The following is a 20,493-nucleotide window of genomic DNA, read 5'->3' on the forward strand; positions in this document are numbered from 1 at the left end:
TACGGTAATGAAACAAACAAAGATGTATGTGTGGTGACATTGAGCAGAGGGGAGGTATTTCCCACCATCAGCAGGGAAGCACATGAGCCTGGGTCACGAGGTACAGAGCCTGGGGAAACTTATTTCACCCCATTCATTATTTCAGCTCAATGAAGATTATAGGTCATTTTTCCAACTGCTAGAATAAAAGTGTCAAATGACTATCGAAAGCATAATTATATATGAGCGTATACATAAGTTAATTGTTTTTTGTTTTCTTATTTTGTGTGTGCATGATTTTAGTGTTATGAGCATTGTGAGTTTGCCCACCCTCAACCAAAGAGGCAAGAGTCGACAAGACAGCTTTTTGACAACAGCGCTGCCGCCATTTTGGCCTGTGAAAAAAAAAACGCAGCATAGAACCATGACTTTCCCTTACAATCAGATCTGGGCGTCTCCTTCAGGCCAAAATGGCGGGTTTACTGTGCGTTGATGTTGCAATGGAACGAGATTTGCAGTCAGCTCTTATGGCTCTTATCCATGTACGTTCTTTGACACACCCTCCCTACCATGCGTGACGTTACGGACGTTACGCAGTGACAGTGACGTCACCCAACAGACAAGTAGCCTCTGACGGCTGGACGAACAACACAGGAGACTACGCCGATATTTGTGTTCAGACAATAAGCAAGTATCACTTCGTCTTTGACAGTTGTACCCTTTAGCTTTACTCAATATCATGATACCTTTTCTTCCTCATGAGGGAACAAGAAGTAACGTTAGCTGTCTGTAAGCTAGCTAACTAACGGTATCTGTTTAGCTCAAAGCTAACAAGTTAGCGTTAGTTAGACAGGAAGCAACACAGCTGGCAGACAGCTAACTGGCTTAATAGTTACAGTGTATCCAATGCAAAGCAGCGGCGCTCAGCTAAGACATCACTTCAGATACATTTAGCTAATATACAACACGTTTTGTTTTTTTAGGTCGACCGATTTAACGTTAATTGATCCAGTGTTAACCCGGTTAGCCAACACAAATTAATTAACCGCACCAAGCTATTATCAGATATTATCTATCAGCTATTATTATCACATTATTATAAGCAACGCCACTTGTCTCTGGAAGGTGAAGTTGGCAACTTGGCACACACACACAACACTGAGCTAGTCATATCTCTCCATCTTCGTGTGTCACAGAAGATTACAGCTGACGTTAGCTAAGTGATATCCTGAGGATATCACTTAGCTAACGTCAGCTGTATTCAGGTCGTCGCTTAAATGATTACGCATTGGGCCTACCTTATAAGTGTTATGGTATCTCGCATACAGCTTGGAGACGGATTCCAAAAAAGAGTGTAGGATTGCCCCAAGAAACAAAAAACCCAAACAAGAAAACTAGAAACCATGATCCAGGGGCAAATATTGCCCTCAATATTTTGATTTATTTTCATTCAATTAATTTAATTTCCATTTCCATCTCTAACACAAACTCAGCACCTGCAAGCTGGTTGCCACACACACACACACACACAGCGCTGTTGTTCACACTACACTTTAGCAATGTATCGAAGGGCCCCCCAAATTTTGTAAATGCCCCCAGTTTTTCGACAGTCTGAGTGGGGGCAACCTGCCCCAGAATGTTTTTTTTTTTATTTCCTACACTGTCCCAAAGTTGATTAGGATCCCCTTTGTAAGTCTTTAATTCATATTTGTGCAGAGACAGTTTGCAGCCAAAGCCCAAGGAACAACAGCAGACATGTCTTACGGCAAAGCAGACAGCTTCCGGCCCATGCCACGGGACTTCAACTCCCTCATCCAGACATGCAGCTCCAACATCCAGAAGATCACACAGAACAGTAAGTCACTGTGAACTGCTCCTGTGCTGTATGAGCACCTCTGTTTCCCATGTGTTGTTGCTACTGTATTAGGACCGATCCATTTCCCCCCCCAATATTCATTTTGTACCCATTTTTATTTAACTTATGGGTTAGGATCCATATATTTTAGTTTTTTGAAGACTTAGCTCTCTCACGCAGCCTCTTCAACATGTTTCTCAAAGTGAAAACCAAGTTGTGAGGTGACGTAAGGGTCCCACGCAAGACCGACCCCCCTCTCAAAACACCCCGATCGAAAATGGAATTATTTAGGCCTATTTTACAATGATGAAACATGGACATATAAAAGATGGACGGTCTGCCAGGTCTCTATAGCGAAGCTACAGCATATTAGATCACCACTGTGGTCTGCCAGGTCTCTATAGCGAAGCCACAGCATATTAGATCGCCACTGTGGTCTGCCAGGTCTCTATAGCGAAGCCACAGCATATTAGATCGCCACTGTGGTCTGCCAGGTCTCTATAGCGAAGCCACAGCATATTAGATCACCACTGTGGCGGCCGGTACCAGTATAGGTCTAGAACAGTGTTTCTCAAACTTTTTCAGACCAAGGACCACTTAACCAATAAAAAAAACCTCGGGGACCACCTAACTCCAAAAAACATCCCCAAAAACAATAGGGCGACTACTACTTCAACGGTAAATGACAAATTACAGGCTAATTAAATGACAAATAGCATTAAGGCTGTACAATTAATCACATTTCTGGCTTCCCACAATTATGAAAACAAGATAACCGATATAAAAAATATATACAATTTATTTTAGTCCATTTACTTATTCTTTTTTAACTTATTTCTCTTTTTCAGTTCAAATATATTCAAAGTTCAAAGAAAGTTTTTTCAAGTTCAATAAATGCACAATGTTGCCAAAGTCAAATAGGCTATCTGTTGCCATCTTACAGTTGCATTCAGTGATGTTAACCCTAACCCTAACCCAGAAAAATAATAGTTTTTCTTTTGTTTTTTTCCCTGCTCTCACCAAAATTTCAATAAACCTTTATGGCATATTATTACAATACAACAATACTGGTCTCGGCAGTAATAGGAGATGCCAAATCATTCAAAACAACAAGCATTTTGCTTTTAGGAGCATTGTGCCAGCGTGCGCCGCTGTTCCAAAACCTGTCAACGTGTGTCGTTGCCTGGGAAACGCACATCCCATAATACAACTGTTCGCATCGCATCCCATAATAGTATGATGATACTTGGGATGCCGATGCGAACAGGTTAGCTAAAAGTTTAGTGTCGCCAGTGAGGGCCCCCGCCATTGCGGTCGGGATGCGTTTCGAAATCCCTCCAGGCCTGAAAGTTTTTCTAGGGGAAACACTGGAGTGCTTTATGGTATGTGCTTGTATGAATCAGTGCTTTATGGTATGTGCTTGTTGCTCTTTCTCCTGACAGCTGCTCAGATCAAGAACATGGTGGGCCAGCTGGGGACCAGACAGGACACCAGTGAACTTCAGGATCGACTGTAAGTGTCACTGTCAGCATCATCTCCCTAAATCCACTCACACACATTCTCCATCTCTTAACACCTCTGTCTTCTGCTCAGCTTTCCTCACTGTGTTGATATCATAATGGACATGAGTGTCTCCATTATGAGGCTGATCCTGCTTTTGGTCATAGTGGGGTCTTGGGGATATGACGTTTACATGGAACACAAAGAAAGCAGATTATTCATATCCCTGTATTTATGATAAATACTAGTGTCCTGGTTACCGATTACTGCATGCTATTTGCACAGGCGTCTGTGATCTTGACAACACAAACCGGCAATTTTGAAATTGTTACTCTGCCGCAGCGGTCAGAAACCAGGATAAGATTTATACATGCACCTGGTTTCTTTTGGAGTACTCCAACTATCATAAACGGGTTTCTCAAAACCCTGAAATCCGGATATGATGTCTACATGGACCAACACATAAACGGGATACTTCAAAAACCCAGTCCTAACCGGGATAGCCATGTCCATGTAAATGCAGTCAGTGAAGCAGGTGAAGCAGGAGTAAGAGACTCCTCAGATTCACCGGCTGTCTCCTCTCATGAACCTCCCTGTGTGTTCACAGGCAGCAGATACAGCACTACACCAACCAGCTGGCCAAAGAAACCAACAAACACCTGAAGGAGTTAGGCTCGGTACCTCTGCCTACATCCCCCTCAGAGCAGGTCAGTAGACTCAGTACCTCTACCTACATCCCCCTCAGAGCAGGTCAGTAGGCTCAGTACCTCTGCCTACATCCCCCTCAGAGCAGGTCAGTAGACTCAGTACCTCTACCTACACCCCCCTCAGAGCAGGTCAGTAGGCTCAGTACCTCTGCCTACATCCCCCTCAGAGCAGGTCAGTAGACTCAGTCTCTCTACCTACATCCCCCTCAGAGCAGGTCAGTAGGCTCAGTACCTCTACCTACATCCCCCTCAGAGCAGGTCAGTAGGCTCAGTACCTCTGCCTACATCCCCCTCAGAGCAGGTCAGTAGGCTCAGTACCTCTACCTACATCCCCCTCAGAGCAGGTCAGTAGGCTCAGTACCTCTACCTACATCCCCCTCAGAGCAGGTCAGTAGACTCAGTACCTCTACCTACATCCCCCTCAGAGCAGGTCAGTAGGCTCAGTCTCTCTACCTACATCCCCCTCAGAGCAGGTCAGTAGACTCAGTCTCTCTACCTACATAACCCTCAGAGCAGGTCAGTAGACTCAGTACCTCTACCTACATCCCCCTCAGAGCAGGTCAGTAGGCTCAGTACCTCTGCCTACATCCCCCTCAGAGCAGGTCAGTAGGCTCAGTACCTCTACCTACATCCCCCTCAGAGCAGGTCAGTAGGCTCAGTACCTCTACCTACATCCCCCTCAGAGCAGGTCAGTAGACTCAGTACCTCTACCTACATCCCCCTCAGAGCAGGTCAGTAGGCTCAGTCTCTCTACCTACATCCCCCTCAGAGCAGGTCAGTAGACTCAGTCTCTCTACCTACATAACCCTCAGAGCAGGTCAGTAGGCTCAGTACCTCTACCTACATCCCCCTCAGAGCAGGTCAGTAGACTCGGTACCTCTGCCTACATCACCCTCAGAGCAGGTCAGTAGACTCAGTCTCTCTACCTACATCCCCCTCAGAGCAGGTCAGTAGACTCAGTACCTCTACCTACATCCCCCTCAGAGCAGGTCAGTAGGCTCAGTCTCTCTACCTACATCCCCCTCAGAGCAGGTCAGTAGGCTCAGTCTCTCTACCTACATCACCCTCAGAGCAGGTCAGTAGACTCAGTACCTCTACCTACATCACCCTCAGAGCAGGTCAGTAGACTCAGTACCTCTGCATACATCCTCCTCAGAGCAGGTCAGTAGGCTCAGTACCTCTACCTACATCACCCTCAGAGCAGGTCAGTAGACTCAGTACCTCTACCTACATCCCCCTCAGAGCAGGTCAGTAGACTCAGTACCTCTACCTACATCCCCCTCAGAGCAGGTCAGTAGGCTCAGTACCTCTACCTACATCCCCCTCAGAGCAGGTCAGTAGGCTCAGTACCTCTACCTACATCCCCCTCAGAGCAGGTCAGTAGGCTCAGTACCTCTGCCTACATCCCCCTCAGAGCAGGTCAGTAGACTCGGTACCTCTACCTACATCCCCCTCAGAGCAGGTCAGTAGACTCAGTACCTCTGCCTACATCCCCCTCAGAGCAGGTCAGTAGACTCAGTACCTCTGCATACATCCTCCTCAGAGCAGGTCAGTAGGCTCAGTCTCTCTACCTACATCCCCCTCAGAGCAGGTCAGTAGACTCAGTACCTCTACCTACATCCCCCTCATAGCAGGTCAGTAGGCTCAGTACCTCTACCTACATCCCCCTCAGAGCAGGTCAGTAGGCTCAGTCTCTCTACCTACATCACCCTCAGAGCAGGTCAGTAGGCTCAGTCTCTCTACCTACATCACCCTCAGAGCAGGTCAGTAGACTCAGTACCTCTACCTACATCACCCTCAGAGCAGGTCAGTAGACTCAGTACCTCTACCTACATCACCCTCAGAGCAGGTCAGTAGACTCAGTACCTCTACCTACATCACCCTCAGAGCAGGTCAGTAGGCTCAGTACCTCTACCTACATCACCCTCAGAGCAGGTCAGTAGGCTCAGTCTCTCTACCTACATCACCCTCAGAGCAGGTCAGTAGGCTCAGTCTCTCTACCTACATCACCCTCAGAGCAGGTCAGTAGACTCAGTACCTCTACCTACATCACCCTCAGAGCAGGTCAGTAGGCTCAGTACCTCTACCTACATCACCCTCAGAGCAGGTCAGTAGACTCAGTACCTCTACCTACATCACCCTCAGAGCAGGTCAGTAGACTCAGTACCTCTACCTACATCACCCTCAGAGCAGGTCAGTAGGCTCAGTCTCTCTACCTACATCACCCTCAGAGCAGGTCAGTAGACTCAGTACCTCTACCTACATCACCCTCAGAGCAGGTCAGTAGACTCAGTACCTCTACCTACATCCTCCTCAGAGCAGGTCAGTAGACTCAGTACCTCTACCTACATCACCCTCAGAGCAGGTCAGTAGACTCAGTACCTCTACCTACATCACCCTCAGAGCAGGTCAGTAGGCTCAGTACCTCTACCTACATCACCCTCAGAGCAGGTCAGTAGGCTCAGTCTCTCTACCTACATCACCCTCAGAGCAGGTCAGTAGGCTCAGTCTCTCTACCTACATCACCCTCAGAGCAGGTCAGTAGACTCAGTACCTCTACCTACATCACCCTCAGAGCAGGTCAGTAGGCTCAGTACCTCTACCTACATCACCCTCAGAGCAGGTCAGTAGACTCAGTACCTCTACCTACATCACCCTCAGAGCAGGTCAGTAGACTCAGTACCTCTACCTACATCACCCTCAGAGCAGGTCAGTAGGCTCAGTCTCTCTACCTACATCACCCTCAGAGCAGGTCAGTAGACTCAGTACCTCTACCTACATCACCCTCAGAGCAGGTCAGTAGACTCAGTACCTCTACCTACATCCCCCTCAGAGCAGGTCAGTAGGCTCAGTACCTCTGCCTACATCCCCCTCAGAGCAGGTCAGTAGGCTCAGTACCTCTGCCTACATCCCCCTCAGAGCAGGTCAGTAGACTCGGTCGGTACTGTACCTCTGCCTACATCCCCCTCACCCCCCTGGTGGTGAGTGTGAAACAGGACTACAGCATCACTCTTTCTGCCTCTACAGTCGACACTAATGTGGAAAACATGCTACAACGTCAGCCTGGACTTGGAGCGTTGTCAGCGGCAGCTACACCTCTATACTCGAATGTCAGCTTGACGAGGGGTCACAGGGGAGTCCCCAGCAAAATGAGTCAATTGTGTGATTTCACTAGGATTTCAATGACTAGAAGTTAGTCCAAGGAGAGAATGTAGTGCAGATACCTGGTAATAACTTTCACTCTGTCCTGTTATCTCCTTATCTATGTTATATTATACTTGTTGACGTCAGCTGAGTGAGTCACATGTTCGGGGAGCTACAGCATTGAACGAACATGAGGGAGGAGTTTCTGTGTAATTTCAATGTTATCAAATCTATTAGAAGCAAATGAGGAGAATAAAAGCTCATTTTGGCATAATTACCTTACCATGAATGTAATCTAATTACAAACTATATCTCTCTCTCCCTCTCCTCTGGGAACCTCTCTCTCCCTCTCCTCTGTGACCTCTCTCTCTCCTCTGTGACCTCTCTCTCCCTCTCTCTCCTCTGTGACCTCTCTCTCTCCCTCTCTCCTCTGTGACCTCTCTCTCCTCTGTGACCTCTCTCTCTCTCTCCCTCTCTGTGACCTCTCTCTCTCCTCTGTGACCTATCTCTCTCCTCTGTGACCTCTCTCTCCTCTGTGACCTCTCTCTCCTCTTCTCTCTCTCTCTCTCCTCTGTGCTCTCTCTCTCCTCTGCTCTCTCCTCTGTGCTCTCTCTCTCCTCTGCTCTCTCTCCTCTGCTCTCTCTCTCCTCTGCTCTCTCTCCTCTGTGACCTCTCTCTCCTCTTCTCTCTCTCTCCTCTGTGACCTATCTCTCTCTCTCCTCTGCTCTCTCTCCTCTGTGCTCTCTCTCTCCTCTTCTCTCTCTCTCTCTCTCTCCTCTGTGACCTCCAGAGGCAGCAGAAGCTCCAGAGGGAGCGTCTGATGAACGACTTCTCAGCAGCTCTGAACAGCTTCCAAGCGGTCCAACGCCGCGCGGCCGACAAGGAGAAGGAGTCTGTAGCTCGAGCCAGAGCCGGCTCTCGCCTGTCTGTAAGCTCATATCACACATATCAAACACACTAACTGTCTGTAGCCCGAGCCAGAGCTGGCTCTCGCCTGTCTGTAAGCTCATATCACACATATAAGGAGAAGGAGTCTGTAGGGATATTGATATTTTGTGAAAGCACCAATAGTCAGGGAAGGAAACCCTGTCTTTACATGTTATTTTGATCACAGACGTGTTTTGAATCAAAGTGCTTGTGACATCTCACATCTTTGACTTACAACTGAACATTTTGCTAGAAAGTACTGAGATATTATCTACTGTGTAAGAGTCATGAATTGATTTATGGTGAATTATGATGAATTGAGAAAAGTCATTATTGTGTGCTTGTTTATATTGTATATCTCATCCTCTCAGCGACTTTTTAACTTTGTCTCCAGTAGTCGCTACAATACTGCATCGTGTATCGCCATTCAGAGTGAAAAGACAGAGACACTGTAGGATCTCTAGGCCATGTGATGCAGAAACATCCTTTCTTCAGAGAGCAGCTCCTGCTTTCATGCCTCCTTTTTCTGCCTGTTGATTCTGTTGCTCCTCTTCTCTTCTCTTCTCTTACAGGCTGAAGACGGACATGACGAACAGCTGGTTTCTTTTGACAAGTAAGTCCACTGTCCTTCACTCAGGTCAGGTCACTCACTGTCCTTCACTTCACTGTCCTTCACTCAGGTCAGGTCACTCACCGTCCTTCACTTCACTGTCCTTCACTCAGGTCAGGTCACTCACCGTCCTTCACTTCACTGTCCTTCACTCAGGTCCTACTAGCAGTGTTGTAGTCGAGTCCGAATCGACTCCAGTCCAAGTCTTGGACTCGTTTTCAGGACTCGTGACTTGACTTGGACTTGAACATTCATGCATTCCGACTCAGAATTGGAGACGAGGACTCAGACTTATTTTGATACAGACTGTTTTTTATTTTTTTGGTAAGAGGCCCCAATAATTTGTCAGAAGATACTGATAGCTATATTAATACTGTGACATTATTCAATTTTGTGCAAGGGCAGACACATGTGTTCCACCTACATGTGAGCATGAGTCACGCTCATGCTCAGTAGGCCAACTCCAGACTTGGACTCAGGTAATGGGGTCTTGACTCTGACTCAACTCGGACTCTTCTTTGTTGACTCGGACTTGGCCTCGAAACACTGGGGAATTGAGACTCGACCTGGACTCGAGATGTAGTGACTTGATTACAACACTGCCTACTAGTCATGTGTTTGAGTATTGTTGTCGTCTGTGTGTGAAGCCAAGATGACTGGGGCCAGACGACCACCCAGACAGAGGAGGCTGCCATCACAGAGGAGGACCTGGAGCTCATCAAGGAGAGAGAGACCAACATCAGACAGCTGGAGGTCTGCCTCCACTTCCTACTCTGTCTCTAGCTTTAAAACAGGGAGGTCTGCCTCCACTTCCTACTCTGTCTCTAGCTTTAAAACAGGGAGGTCTGCCTCCACTTCCTACTCTGACTCTGACTCTAGCTTTAAAACAGGGAGGTCTGCCTCCACTTCCTACTCTGTCTCTAGCTTTAAAACAGGGAGGTCTGCCTCCACTTCCTACTCTGTCTCTAGCTTTAAAACAGGGAGGTCTGCCTCCACTTCCTACTCTGACTCTAGCTTTAAAACAGGGAGGTCTGCCTCCACTTCCTACTCTGTCTCTAGCTTTAAAACAGGGAGGTCTGCCTCCACTTCCTACTCTGACTCTAGCTTTAAAACAGGGAGGTCTGCCTCCACTTCCTACTCTGTCTCTAGCTTTAAAACAGGGAGGTCTGCCTCCACTTCCTACTCTGACTCTAGCTTTAAAACAGGGAGGTCTGCCTCCACTTCCTACTCTGACTCTAGCTTTAAAACAGGGAGGTCTGCCTCCACTTCCTACTCTGACTCTAGCTTTAAAACAGGGAGGTCTGCCTCCACTTCCTACTCTGACTCTAGCTTTAAAACAGGGAGGTCTGCCTCCACTTCCTACTCTGACTCTAGCTTTAAAACAGGGAGGTCTGCCTCCACTTCCTACTCTGTCTCTAGCTTTAAAACAGGGAGGTCTGCCTCCACTTCCTACTCTGTCTCTAGCTTTAAAACAGGGGAGGTCTGCCTCCACTTCCTACTCTGACTCTAGCTTTAAAACAGGGAGGTCTGCCTCCACTTCCTACTCTAACTCTAGCTTTAAAACAGGGAGGTCTGCCTCCACTTCCTACTCTGACTCTAGCTTTAAAACAGGGAGGTCTGCCTCCACTTCCTACTCTGTCTCTAGCTTTAAAACAGGGAGGTCTGCCTCCACTTCCTACTCTGACTCTAGCTTTAAAACAGGGAGGTCTGCCTCCACTTCCTACTCTGTCTCTAGCTTTAAAACAGAGAGGTCTGCCTCCACTTCCTACTCTGACTCTAGCTTTAAAACAGGGAGGTCTGCCTCCACTTCCTACTCTGTCTCTAGCTTTAAAACAGGGAGGTCTGCCTCCACTTCCTACTCTAACTCTAGCTTTAAAACAGGGAGGTCTGCCTCCACTTCCTACTCTGACTCTAGCTTTAAAACAGGGAGGTCTGCCTCCACTTCCTACTCTGACTCTAGCTTTAAAACAGGGAGGTCTGCCTCCACTTCCTACTCTGTCTCTAGCTTTAAAACAGGGAGGTCTGCCTCCACTTCCTACTCTGTCTCTAGCTTTAAAACAGGGGAGGTCTGCCTCCACTTCCTACTCTGACTCTAGCTTTAAAACAGGGAGGTCTGCCTCCACTTCCTACTCTAACTCTAGCTTTAAAACAGGGAGGTCTGCCTCCACTTCCTACTCTGACTCTAGCTTTAAAACAGGGAGGTCTGCCTCCACTTCCTACTCTGTCTCTAGCTTTAAAACAGGGAGGTCTGCCTCCACTTCCTACTCTGACTCTAGCTTTAAAACAGGGAGGTCTGCCTCCACTTCCTACTCTGTCTCTAGCTTTAAAACAGAGAGGTCTGCCTCCACTTCCTACTCTGACTCTAGCTTTAAAACAGGGAGGTCTGCCTCCACTTCCTACTCTGTCTCTAGCTTTAATACAGGGAGGTCTGCCTCCACTTCCTACTCTGTCTCTAGCTTTAAAACAGGGAGGTCTGCCTCCACTTCCTACTCTGACTCTAGCTTTAAAACAGGGAGGTCTGCCTCCACTTCCTACTCTGTCTCTAGCTTTAAAACAGGGAGGTCTGCCTCCACTTCCTACTCTGACTCTAGCTTTAAAACAGGGAGGTCTGCCTCCACTTCCTACTCTGACTCTAGCTTTAATACAGGGGAGGTCTGCCTCCACTTCCTACTCTAACTCTAGCTTTAAAACAGGGAGGTCTGCCTCCACTTCCTACTCTGACTCTAGCTTTAAAACAGGGAGGTCTGCCTCCACTTCCTACTCTGTCTCTAGCTTTAAAACAGGGAGGTCTGCCTCCACTTCCTACTCTGACTCTAGCTTTAAAACAGGGAGGTCTGCCTCCACTTCCTACTCTGTCTCTAGCTTTAAAACAGGGAGGTCTGCCTCCACTTCCTACTCTGACTCTAGCTTTAAAACAGGGAGGTCTGCCTCCACTTCCTACTCTGACTCTAGCTTTAAAACAGGGAGGTCTGCCTCCACTTCCTACTCTGACTCTAGCTTTAAAACAGGGAGGTCTGCCTCCACTTCCTACTCTGTCTCTAGCTTTAATACAGGGAGGTCTGCCTCCACTTCCTACTCTGTCTCTAGCTTTAAAACAGGGAGGTCTGCCTCCACTTCCTACTCTGACTCTAGCTTTAAAACAGGGAGGTCTGCCTCCACTTCCTACTCTGTCTCTAGCTTTAAAACAGGGAGGTCTGCCTCCACTTCCTACTCTGACTCTAGCTTTAAAACAGGGAGGTCTGCCTCCACTTCCTACTCTGACTCTAGCTTTAAAACAGGGAGGTCTGCCTCCACTTCCTACTCTGACTCTAGCTTTAAAACAGGGAGGTCTGCCTCCACTTCCTACTCTGACTCTAGCTTTAAAACAGGGAGGTCTGCCTCCACTTCCTACTCTGACTCTAGCTTTAAAACAGGGAGGTCTGCCTCCACTTCCTACTCTGTCTCTAGCTTTAAAACAGGGAGGTCTGCCTCCACTTCCTACTCTGACTCTAGCTTTAAAACAGGGAGGTCTGCCTCCACTTCCTACTCTGACTCTAGCTTTAAAACAGGGAGGTCTGCCTCCACTTCCTACTCTAACTCTAGCTTTAAAACAGGGAGGTCTGCCTCCACTTCCTACTCTGTCTCTAGCTTTAAAACAGGGAGGTCTGCCTCCACTTCCTACTCTGTCTCTAGCTTTAAAACAGGGAGGTCTGCCTCCACTTCCTACTCTGACTCTAGCTTTAAAACAGGGAGGTCTGCCTCCACTTCCTACTCTGACTCTAGCTTTAAAACAGGGAGGTCTGCCTCCACTTCCTACTCTGACTCTAGCTTTAAAACAGGGAGGTCTGCCTCCACTTCCTACTCTGACTCTAGCTTTAAAACAGGGAGGTCTGCCTCCACTTCCTACTCTGTCTCTAGCTTTAATACAGGGAGGTCTGCCTCCACTTCCTACTCTGTCTCTAGCTTTAAAACAGGGAGGTCTGCCTCCACTTCCTACTCTGACTCTAGCTTTAAAACAGGGAGGTCTGCCTCCACTTCCTACTCTGTCTCTAGCTTTAAAACAGGGAGGTCTGCCTCCACTTCCTACTCTGACTCTAGCTTTAATACAGGGAGGTCTGCCTCCACTTCCTACTCTGTCTCTAGCTTTAAAACAGGGAGGTCTGCCTCCACTTCCTACTCTGACTCTAGCTTTAAAACAGGGAGGTCTGCCTCCACTTCCTACTCTGACTCTAGCTTTAAAACAGGGAGGTCTGCCTCCACTTCCTACTCTGTCTCTAGCTTTAATACAGGGAGGTCTGCCTCCACTTCCTACTCTGTCTCTAGCTTTAAAACAGGGAGGTCTGCCTCCACTTCCTACTCTGACTCTAGCTTTAAAACAGGGAGGTCTGCCTCCACTTCCTCCTCTGACTCTAGCTTTAAAACAGGGAGGTCTGCCTCCACTTCCTACTCTGACTCTAGCTTTAAAACAGGGAGGTCTGCCTCCACTTCCTACTCTGACTCTAGCTTTAAAACAGGGAGGTCTGCCTCCACTTCCTACTCTGACTCTAGCTTTAAAACAGGGAGGTCTGCCTCCACTTCCTACTCTGACTCTAGCTTTAAAACAGGGAGGTCTGCCTCCACTTCCTACTCTGTCTCTAGCTTTAATACAAGGAGGTCTGCCTCCACTTCCTACTCTGTCTCTAGCTTTAAAACAGGGAGGTCTGCCTCCACTTCCTACTCTGACTCTAGCTTTAAAACAGGGAGGTCTGCCTCCACTTCCTACTCTGTCTCTAGCTTTAAAACAGGGAGGTCTGCCTCCACTTCCTACTCTGACTCTAGCTTTAAAACAGGGAGGTCTGCCTCCACTTCCTACTCTGACTCTAGCTTTAAAACAGGGAGGTCTGCCTCCACTTCCTACTCTGTCTCTAGCTTTAAAACAGGGAGGTCTGCCTCCACTTCCTACTCTGACTCTAGCTTTAAAACAGGGAGGTCTGCCTCCACTTCCTACTCTGACTCTAGCTTTAAAACAGGGAGGTCTGCCTCCACTTCCTACTCTGACTCTAGCTTTAAAACAGGGAGGTCTGCCTCCACTTCCTACTCTGACTCTAGCTTTAAAACAGGGAGGTCTGCCTCCACTTCCTACTCTGTCTCTAGCTTTAATACAGGGAGGTCTGCCTCCACTTCCTACTCTGTCTCTAGCTTTAAAACAGGGAGGTCTGCCTCCACTTCCTACTCTGACTAGCTTTAAAACAGGGAGGTCTGCCTCCACTTCCTACTCTGTCTCTAGCTTTAAAACAGGGAGGTCTGCCTCCACTTCCTACTCTGACTCTAGCTTTAAAACAGGGAGGTCTGCCTCCACTTCCTACTCTGACTCTAGCTTTAAAACAGGGAGGTCTGCCTCCACTTCCTACTCTGACTCTAGCTTTAAAACAGGGAGGTCTGCCTCCACTTCCTACTCTGACTCTAGCTTTAAAACAGGGAGGTCTGCCTCCACTTCCTACTCTGACTCTAGCTTTAAAACAGGGAGGTCTGCCTCCACTTCCTACTCTGTCTCTAGCTTTAAAACAGGGAGGTCTGCCTCCACTTCCTACTCTGACTCTAGCTTTAAAACAGGGAGGTCTGCCTCCACTTCCTACTCTGACTCTAGCTTTAAAACAGGGAGGTCTGCCTCCACTTCCTACTCTGTCTCTAGCTTTAAAACAGGGAGGTCTGCCTCCACTTCCTACTCTGACTCTAGCTTTAAAACAGGGAGGTCTGCCTCCACTTCCTACTCTGTCTCTAGCTTTAAAACAGGGAGGTCTGCCTCCACTTCCTACTCTGACTCTAGCTTTAAAACAGGGAGGTCTGCCTCCACTTCCTACTCTGACTCTAGCTTTAAAACAGGGAGGTCTGCCTCCACTTCCTACTCTGACTCTAGCTTTAAAACAGGGAGGTCTGCCTCCACTTCCTACTCTGTCTCTAGCTTTAAAACAGGGACACAATCAGGCCAGAGACACAATCAGGCCAGAGACACATGAGGAGAACTGCCACCTTTCACTTTTCTTTCCAGTTCACTTTTGAAGATAAGATGAAGTGGAGATAGGGTTGGTGCTGCAGCAAATAACTATATAGATAGCAATGCAACTAGGGTTCAACTTGAAGGCAAATACAGACAACCTGTTTTGAGCTGCATATAGGAGATATGTTGTGGCAATATTGTGTCCAGATTTGAACAGGCTGAAGTACAGACTGTCTCTGGACCAGGAAGGAAGAGATAGACTGCCTTGAGAGACTACACCACGCCTATTCAATGTTAGCGCAACTCTTTGATACAGTACACGATGACACTGATACTGCCTTTTCATTAATTAATGTACAGCAGATCTTTAAAAAGTTGAATGTAACATTAAAATGTGTAAATATGTTATGTGAGGTTTTCCAGTGTATAACTGTGGTCAGGGTTCAACCTACATCATATCAGACAGTGACAGACGGTATCAAATTATATTCCTACTATACCTCATTCTTTCAGCGATTTTAAACCAAATTTGCCTGTTATCAATTCATACAGCAGAATTCATTCATGATATCCCCAAATCACCATATCATCACAACCATAAAGGATACTATTGAATTATCAGCCAGCCCTTCTTAAGGCCCAGTTAAGTTCCTTACACATCAATACACACATTTACACATTGTTATCTTTAAGAGCGATGTGAAAATATGGCACAAAATTGCGATGCGAGTTTTGACCCACCTGTCAATCACAGCCACAGATGTGTACACGTCGGAAGCGAATTTCTGAAAAATCGACCGTGGTTCGAAAAAATAAACGCCGCAATAACGCTCAGTGAAACTTCGCAGTTGTTATGCACGGTTGCATTGACTGGTATAGGTTCGGAAAATATTATTGACGTGCGAATTAATCGCACGAAACAAACGCTCCCGATGTGTAAGGACCTTTATGCTCAACGTTAAATTTGGATATGCATATTGACGGAGCTTTCTGTCCGTACTCTGCGTTCATTTTCTGTGTAATTCTGCACGTTTTCTGAAAGCTCACAGATTCCGATGAAGCAGAGCAGTACCACATTGAAACAGACACATTTATTTTTGGACGAAATTGGAACATAAATCATCAATCTCTTAGGATTAAAGATGCATCGTGGTTATATGGACAGTGACTGTTAACTTGCGTTTTGTTGATTTCAGTCGGATATCATGGATGTAAACCAGATCTTCAAGGACTTGGCAGTGATGATCCACGATCAGGGAGAGATGATCGGTGAGTTTCAGTGGTGTTTTCTATTTCAAATACTCTCTCTCTGATACATAAAGTCCAGTAGGTTATCTGCAGATCATTGGAGTCTGAAAAAGTCTTAAATAAATTATCTAAATTTGTTGCCTTTAAAAAAAGTAGTAACTTTAAGGCGACTCACTTCTAGAATTGAATGAAATTGTATTCACTTACTATCTGCTCGGTGGATTATAACGTTATGCTTGCCGAGTCGCATCTGGTAATCCAGAAATGGCGTTATGGTACCTTTGTCTACTTGTAGATCATCAAGAAATTATTATATATATTGGGTCTAGTAGCTGATCAGCAGCTCAGACAGCCTCAAACACCAGGTGATTGACAGCTCTATAATTCGCAAAATAGCAGTGGATGGAAACGCGCATTATTTCGCATTTTCTTTTGCCGACTTTCTGAAAATTCGATTAAAAGTTGCGATACATTTGGATGGAAACCCAGCTATTGTTTTGCGATGCTGACATGTAAAACGGATGAAAGTGGAACTTGTCAGAAATAGAAACGTCGTCACATGTCACTGGCTTATATGGTCTGTTTGCCCTCCACACCAGAGGGGGCGTTAATGGTCATTAGCTGACCTAGTTATCTCTGCTGCCCTACAGATAGCATTGAGGCCAATGTGGAGAATGCTGAGGTCCATGTAGAGCGAGGAACAGAGCAGCTTCAGAGAGCAGCCTACTACCAGGTGAGTTCATACCAGAGAAACATTCACTTTTTTGTCAATCAGCCAAATGCCTAATCTGACGCTGCCAGATGGACGGTATAGCTCCACATACGTTTCACTAAACCAGTCGATCTGGGAATGCAGTAACCAGACCCGCTGACGGAGGCGGGCACTTTTTCCAAGCTACTTGGCAGGTGATTGGATGACCCATCTGTCTATCACCGCTGGTGGGTGTTAACTTCAACCAATCAGATCGCCGAAGGTGCCTGTGCCTGATCTCCGTGGTATTCATTGATTGAGTCCTCACCGTCGTAAAGTCACCTTTCGAAGCATGAAGTTAGATTATAACAAACTAGTTGTGTGGCTTAGCCTTCCCAAATATTGAGGGTCGTTTTTTAAAATTTAATACATAGAATTGGGAACGTTACATTCAATTTCATTCAGACTGCCTGTCACTTCCGCGGCGGCAGCCATGTTGACGAGTGAAAAGAACTACAAAGACCATGTACCCACTACTTGCCCAGACGAGACTGAGCCCGCCTAAGGCTGCCGCTGATTCGTCGGGCCGGCATGGTTCGGCCAATCATCTTAACTGCCTGTGCATGACAAGATGGATTACGTCGAGAGAATCCCTTTTGATCTCGCGAGGTTATCCATCTTGCAAGCAAGGTTACCAAATGCCTAGTGAATGTTCACATTTCACCAGCCACTCAATATATGACCTTTTAGCAAATCTACAAGCAGCTTGCATATCTGACAGCATCTGGCTGGTGGCTCGTCTCGTGCTAATGAACATAGAAGACCAGCAACCAGTTCCCCCCCCCCACACAAACACACACATATTAAAACAAAGAAAGAAATCAAATAAAAAGACAAATAAAGGAAAACAACAAAAAGCATGTGCCGGTAGAGACAGGAAATTCTTAGTGGACTTCAGAAATGAAAAGCAGTATTCAAAAGAATCGTCACAAAGCAAAAGCAAACAATATAAACACAAACAAGAGGAAAGAAACGAGCAAACAATAAAAAAGAACAAAGAAAAAGGAAAACAAAAGAGCGGCCAAAATGAGTAAGTAGACTGTGTGTGTGTGTGTGTGTGTGTGTGTGTGTGTGTGTGTGTGTGTGTGTGTGTGTGTGTGTGTGTGTGTGTGTGTGTGTGTGTGTGTGTGTGTGTGTGTGTGTGTAGCGTAGCGTATTGAGAATGTGTTATTAGTAGTACATCACCTCCCATTCAACAGCTCTATCAATAACGCTGCTTCTCTCTCTGCTCTTTCTCATAGCAAAAGTCCCGGAAGAAGATGTGCATCCTAGCCATGGTTGTCACCATCGTGCTCGCCATACTCATCATCATTATTTATTACGCTGCGAAATAATTGCATGCGCTCCATTACCTGTGTCACAACAATATTTATTTGACTGTGCCCCCCTCCCCCACCCTCAAAGAGCAAGAAGAGATGTTCTATGAAGAGGCCGACCACTGGTGAGCGGTTGGGTGGAGTGATGATATCTGATCAGAAGGATGTTTGGTGCGGAAATATACGACAACCATATCCCCATCTGAACTCAATCAAGCCTCTTTGTAACATGTCGCTGAAAAAACAACAGATATTTAGACAGATGAAGGAGAGGATGGTGGGGTATGGGAGTGATTAAGATCCTGAGGTTGCTTCATTTCATTTTCTCGTCTTATTTACCACACTAACACTAGCGTCCACTGTATTTCTAAACGCAAATAATGATTATGGCTAATATATTATTCTGAATTATTTAAGAACGGGCACATGAATATGAACAAAGGAACAGGAGGCTTGCTGTTTATGTAAATCCATCTCTGTTTTTTCTTCTTCTGTAAATTATGTTTTTGGCACCTTCTCATGGGAACAGTGTAGAGTGCCACATTGAAGTGGTCGTCCTTGTATTGCTCAGGTGACGTGAGGTTATGTTAGCATCATTTTGCTAAGTCAGCCTGTGTACATGACAACATCTATGGATGTAATCAGCATAAATTAACACTATTGTAAGAGCCAGCCGCTCTAAGGAAGTGCATTATAACACCATGCACGTCAGTCTTGGTTCCTGGCCTTCAATACATGGGACCTGTACTCCTGGTGTGACAGTTGTAGTTGTAAAATAAGTGTTATAAACTGGAAAGTACTAATTACTATTATGAATAAAATCAAATGTTTTTAAATATTACAAAGTCCTGAATATTCTTGACAGCAAAAAAACAACAACAGTACAGTATATCTGTAAAATGCAACTCCAGTCTTCAAACAAAATGTCTACCTGTTTTTTATTGATTTCTATTACTTCTGTCAGTATGCATAAATAAATGTCTTAAACACGTTTGATCAGTTTTCCCTCTGATTTTCTCCATGCAGTGCAAAGCGTGTTGCACAGTACTTGATCAAATTGGTGACTGACATACACCAGCAGGTGGCAGTAGCGCTCCTCAGTCACAGGTTGACTTGCTAGACGGGGACCACATGTACATCACACAGGCAACAACATCCTCAGGCACTTCATGTCTTTTGGAGATCGTGTGGAGAAAGTAAGGAGTGTTGTTGAGGGCCGAGACTCAAATAGCCCAACATTTGTCTTGTACGCTAATAATGTTTCATTCCTGAAACGATGTGTAGGAATTGTGCCAGGGGCAAGGGCAAAAATGTCCCAATAAATCTCAGAATGCCCCTAAAAACCATGATTCAGGGGCAAAAATTGCCCCTAGGTTTAAATTTAAATTTCCATCTCTAACACACACTCAGCACCTGCTAGCTGGTTGCACACACAGCGCTGCTGTTTCTTAATTGCCTCGCATTCATTTATCCAATTAAAGCGCAGTGTTGGGCAAGTTACTGAAATATAAAAATAAAGATTTCTCAAAAAGCAATTGAATTACTTTACAAATGACTGCATAAAACATAATTAATTACTAGGGAAAGTAACTTGTGTTACTTTTTTTTGCTTCAATTCTCTTGTTAATGCACACAATTTGAGTGTTGCTGTGGCAGAATGTGGGACAAGAAAAACTCCCATATCAGTATGATGAATAGTAAGTCATGGAACTGTAAAACACAACAGATATGTAATGTCAGCCAACTGACTGACAGACCCCTCTTCATGCGACACTTTCATCTGTTGGGCAGATAACACTAGACTACTGGCCAAAGGGCCTCAAAGACGCTTTCTGCACAATACATCTAAACACGACTTTTCTTTGGCTCTAGGGAATCCTACAAAAAAACAGAATCCACTTTAGTAACTGTCAATGTCAAAGTGGTGCAGAGACCATGTGCCCAGATGAAGTGAACGCTGCGGTAGGTAGGAGGTAGGAGGCAGGAGGAGGCGGTAGGTAGGAGGAGGTAGGAGGCACTGGCAGGACTCGAGTGTTGTCTCAGTGTTGAGAGTGGAAAAGGAACGGGGTCACTCCAGTTCACTCACTGACAGTAAGGCCAAAGCTTCACAGATTCAGTGACACAGCTTATGCAGTTTGCCGTTATGCAACAGCTGCTCTCCTGTCCTGTGGTGCTGCTGGCTTCACTGGCCTATAGAGAGCCAAAGTCATGACCTCTTCCGGTTTAGGCATAGCACCAAGGGAATTCATCCGCCATTTATTTTCCCATAGACATTTCGTAAAATGCTTATGAAAATATTTTTACTTGGTGAAACCAAGTGATTCAGCTATATTTAGAATCAAGAGAGACCATAGAACATTTCACTCAGACCAAAACAAAGAAAAAATAAGATTTATTTTAAGCCGCTGTTTTTTTTAACATTTCGGTCCAAGTGAAATGTTCTACCGTCTCTCCTGTTTCTAATTATAGCTGAATCGTTTTGTTTGACTGTAAGTGACTG

The 20,493-nt window shown here is 46.0% G+C and overlaps 1 protein-coding gene across 1 annotated transcript; it reads left to right on the forward strand.

The window, feature by feature from the left end:
• Nucleotides 1-583: 583 nt before the first annotated feature.
• stx12 (syntaxin 12) lies at nt 584-18,950 on the forward strand. The gene is made up of 10 exons (XM_083645704.1): nt 584-666; nt 1,696-1,834; nt 3,277-3,346; nt 3,942-4,041; nt 7,976-8,113; nt 8,685-8,725; nt 9,370-9,475; nt 15,875-15,947; nt 16,577-16,659; nt 17,919-18,950. The coding sequence occupies exons 2-10, from the start codon at nt 1,735-1,737 to the stop codon at nt 18,009-18,011; spliced, it is 804 nt and encodes a 267-aa protein (XP_083501830.1). The 5' UTR covers nt 584-666; nt 1,696-1,734; the 3' UTR covers nt 18,012-18,950.
• Nucleotides 18,951-20,493: the final 1,543 nt, after the last annotated feature.

This window comes from Poromitra crassiceps (assembly GCF_964638095.1).
Source record: "Poromitra crassiceps genome assembly, chromosome: 11".
Taxonomy (NCBI): domain Eukaryota; kingdom Metazoa; phylum Chordata; class Actinopteri; order Beryciformes; family Melamphaidae; genus Poromitra; species Poromitra crassiceps.

Excerpts from the sequence above, each read along its gene's own strand:
- stx12 (XM_083645704.1), top strand. The coding sequence starts at position 1,735 with ATGTCTTACGGCAAAGCAGACAGCTTCCGGCCCATGCCACGGGACTTC. Across the intron at positions 3,347-3,941 it reads AGTGAACTTCAGGATCGACT|GCAGCAGATACAGCACTACA; the intron begins GTAAGTGTCACT and ends GTGTGTTCACAG. Across the intron at positions 16,660-17,918 it reads AGAGAGCAGCCTACTACCAG|CAAAAGTCCCGGAAGAAGAT; the intron begins GTGAGTTCATAC and ends TCTTTCTCATAG.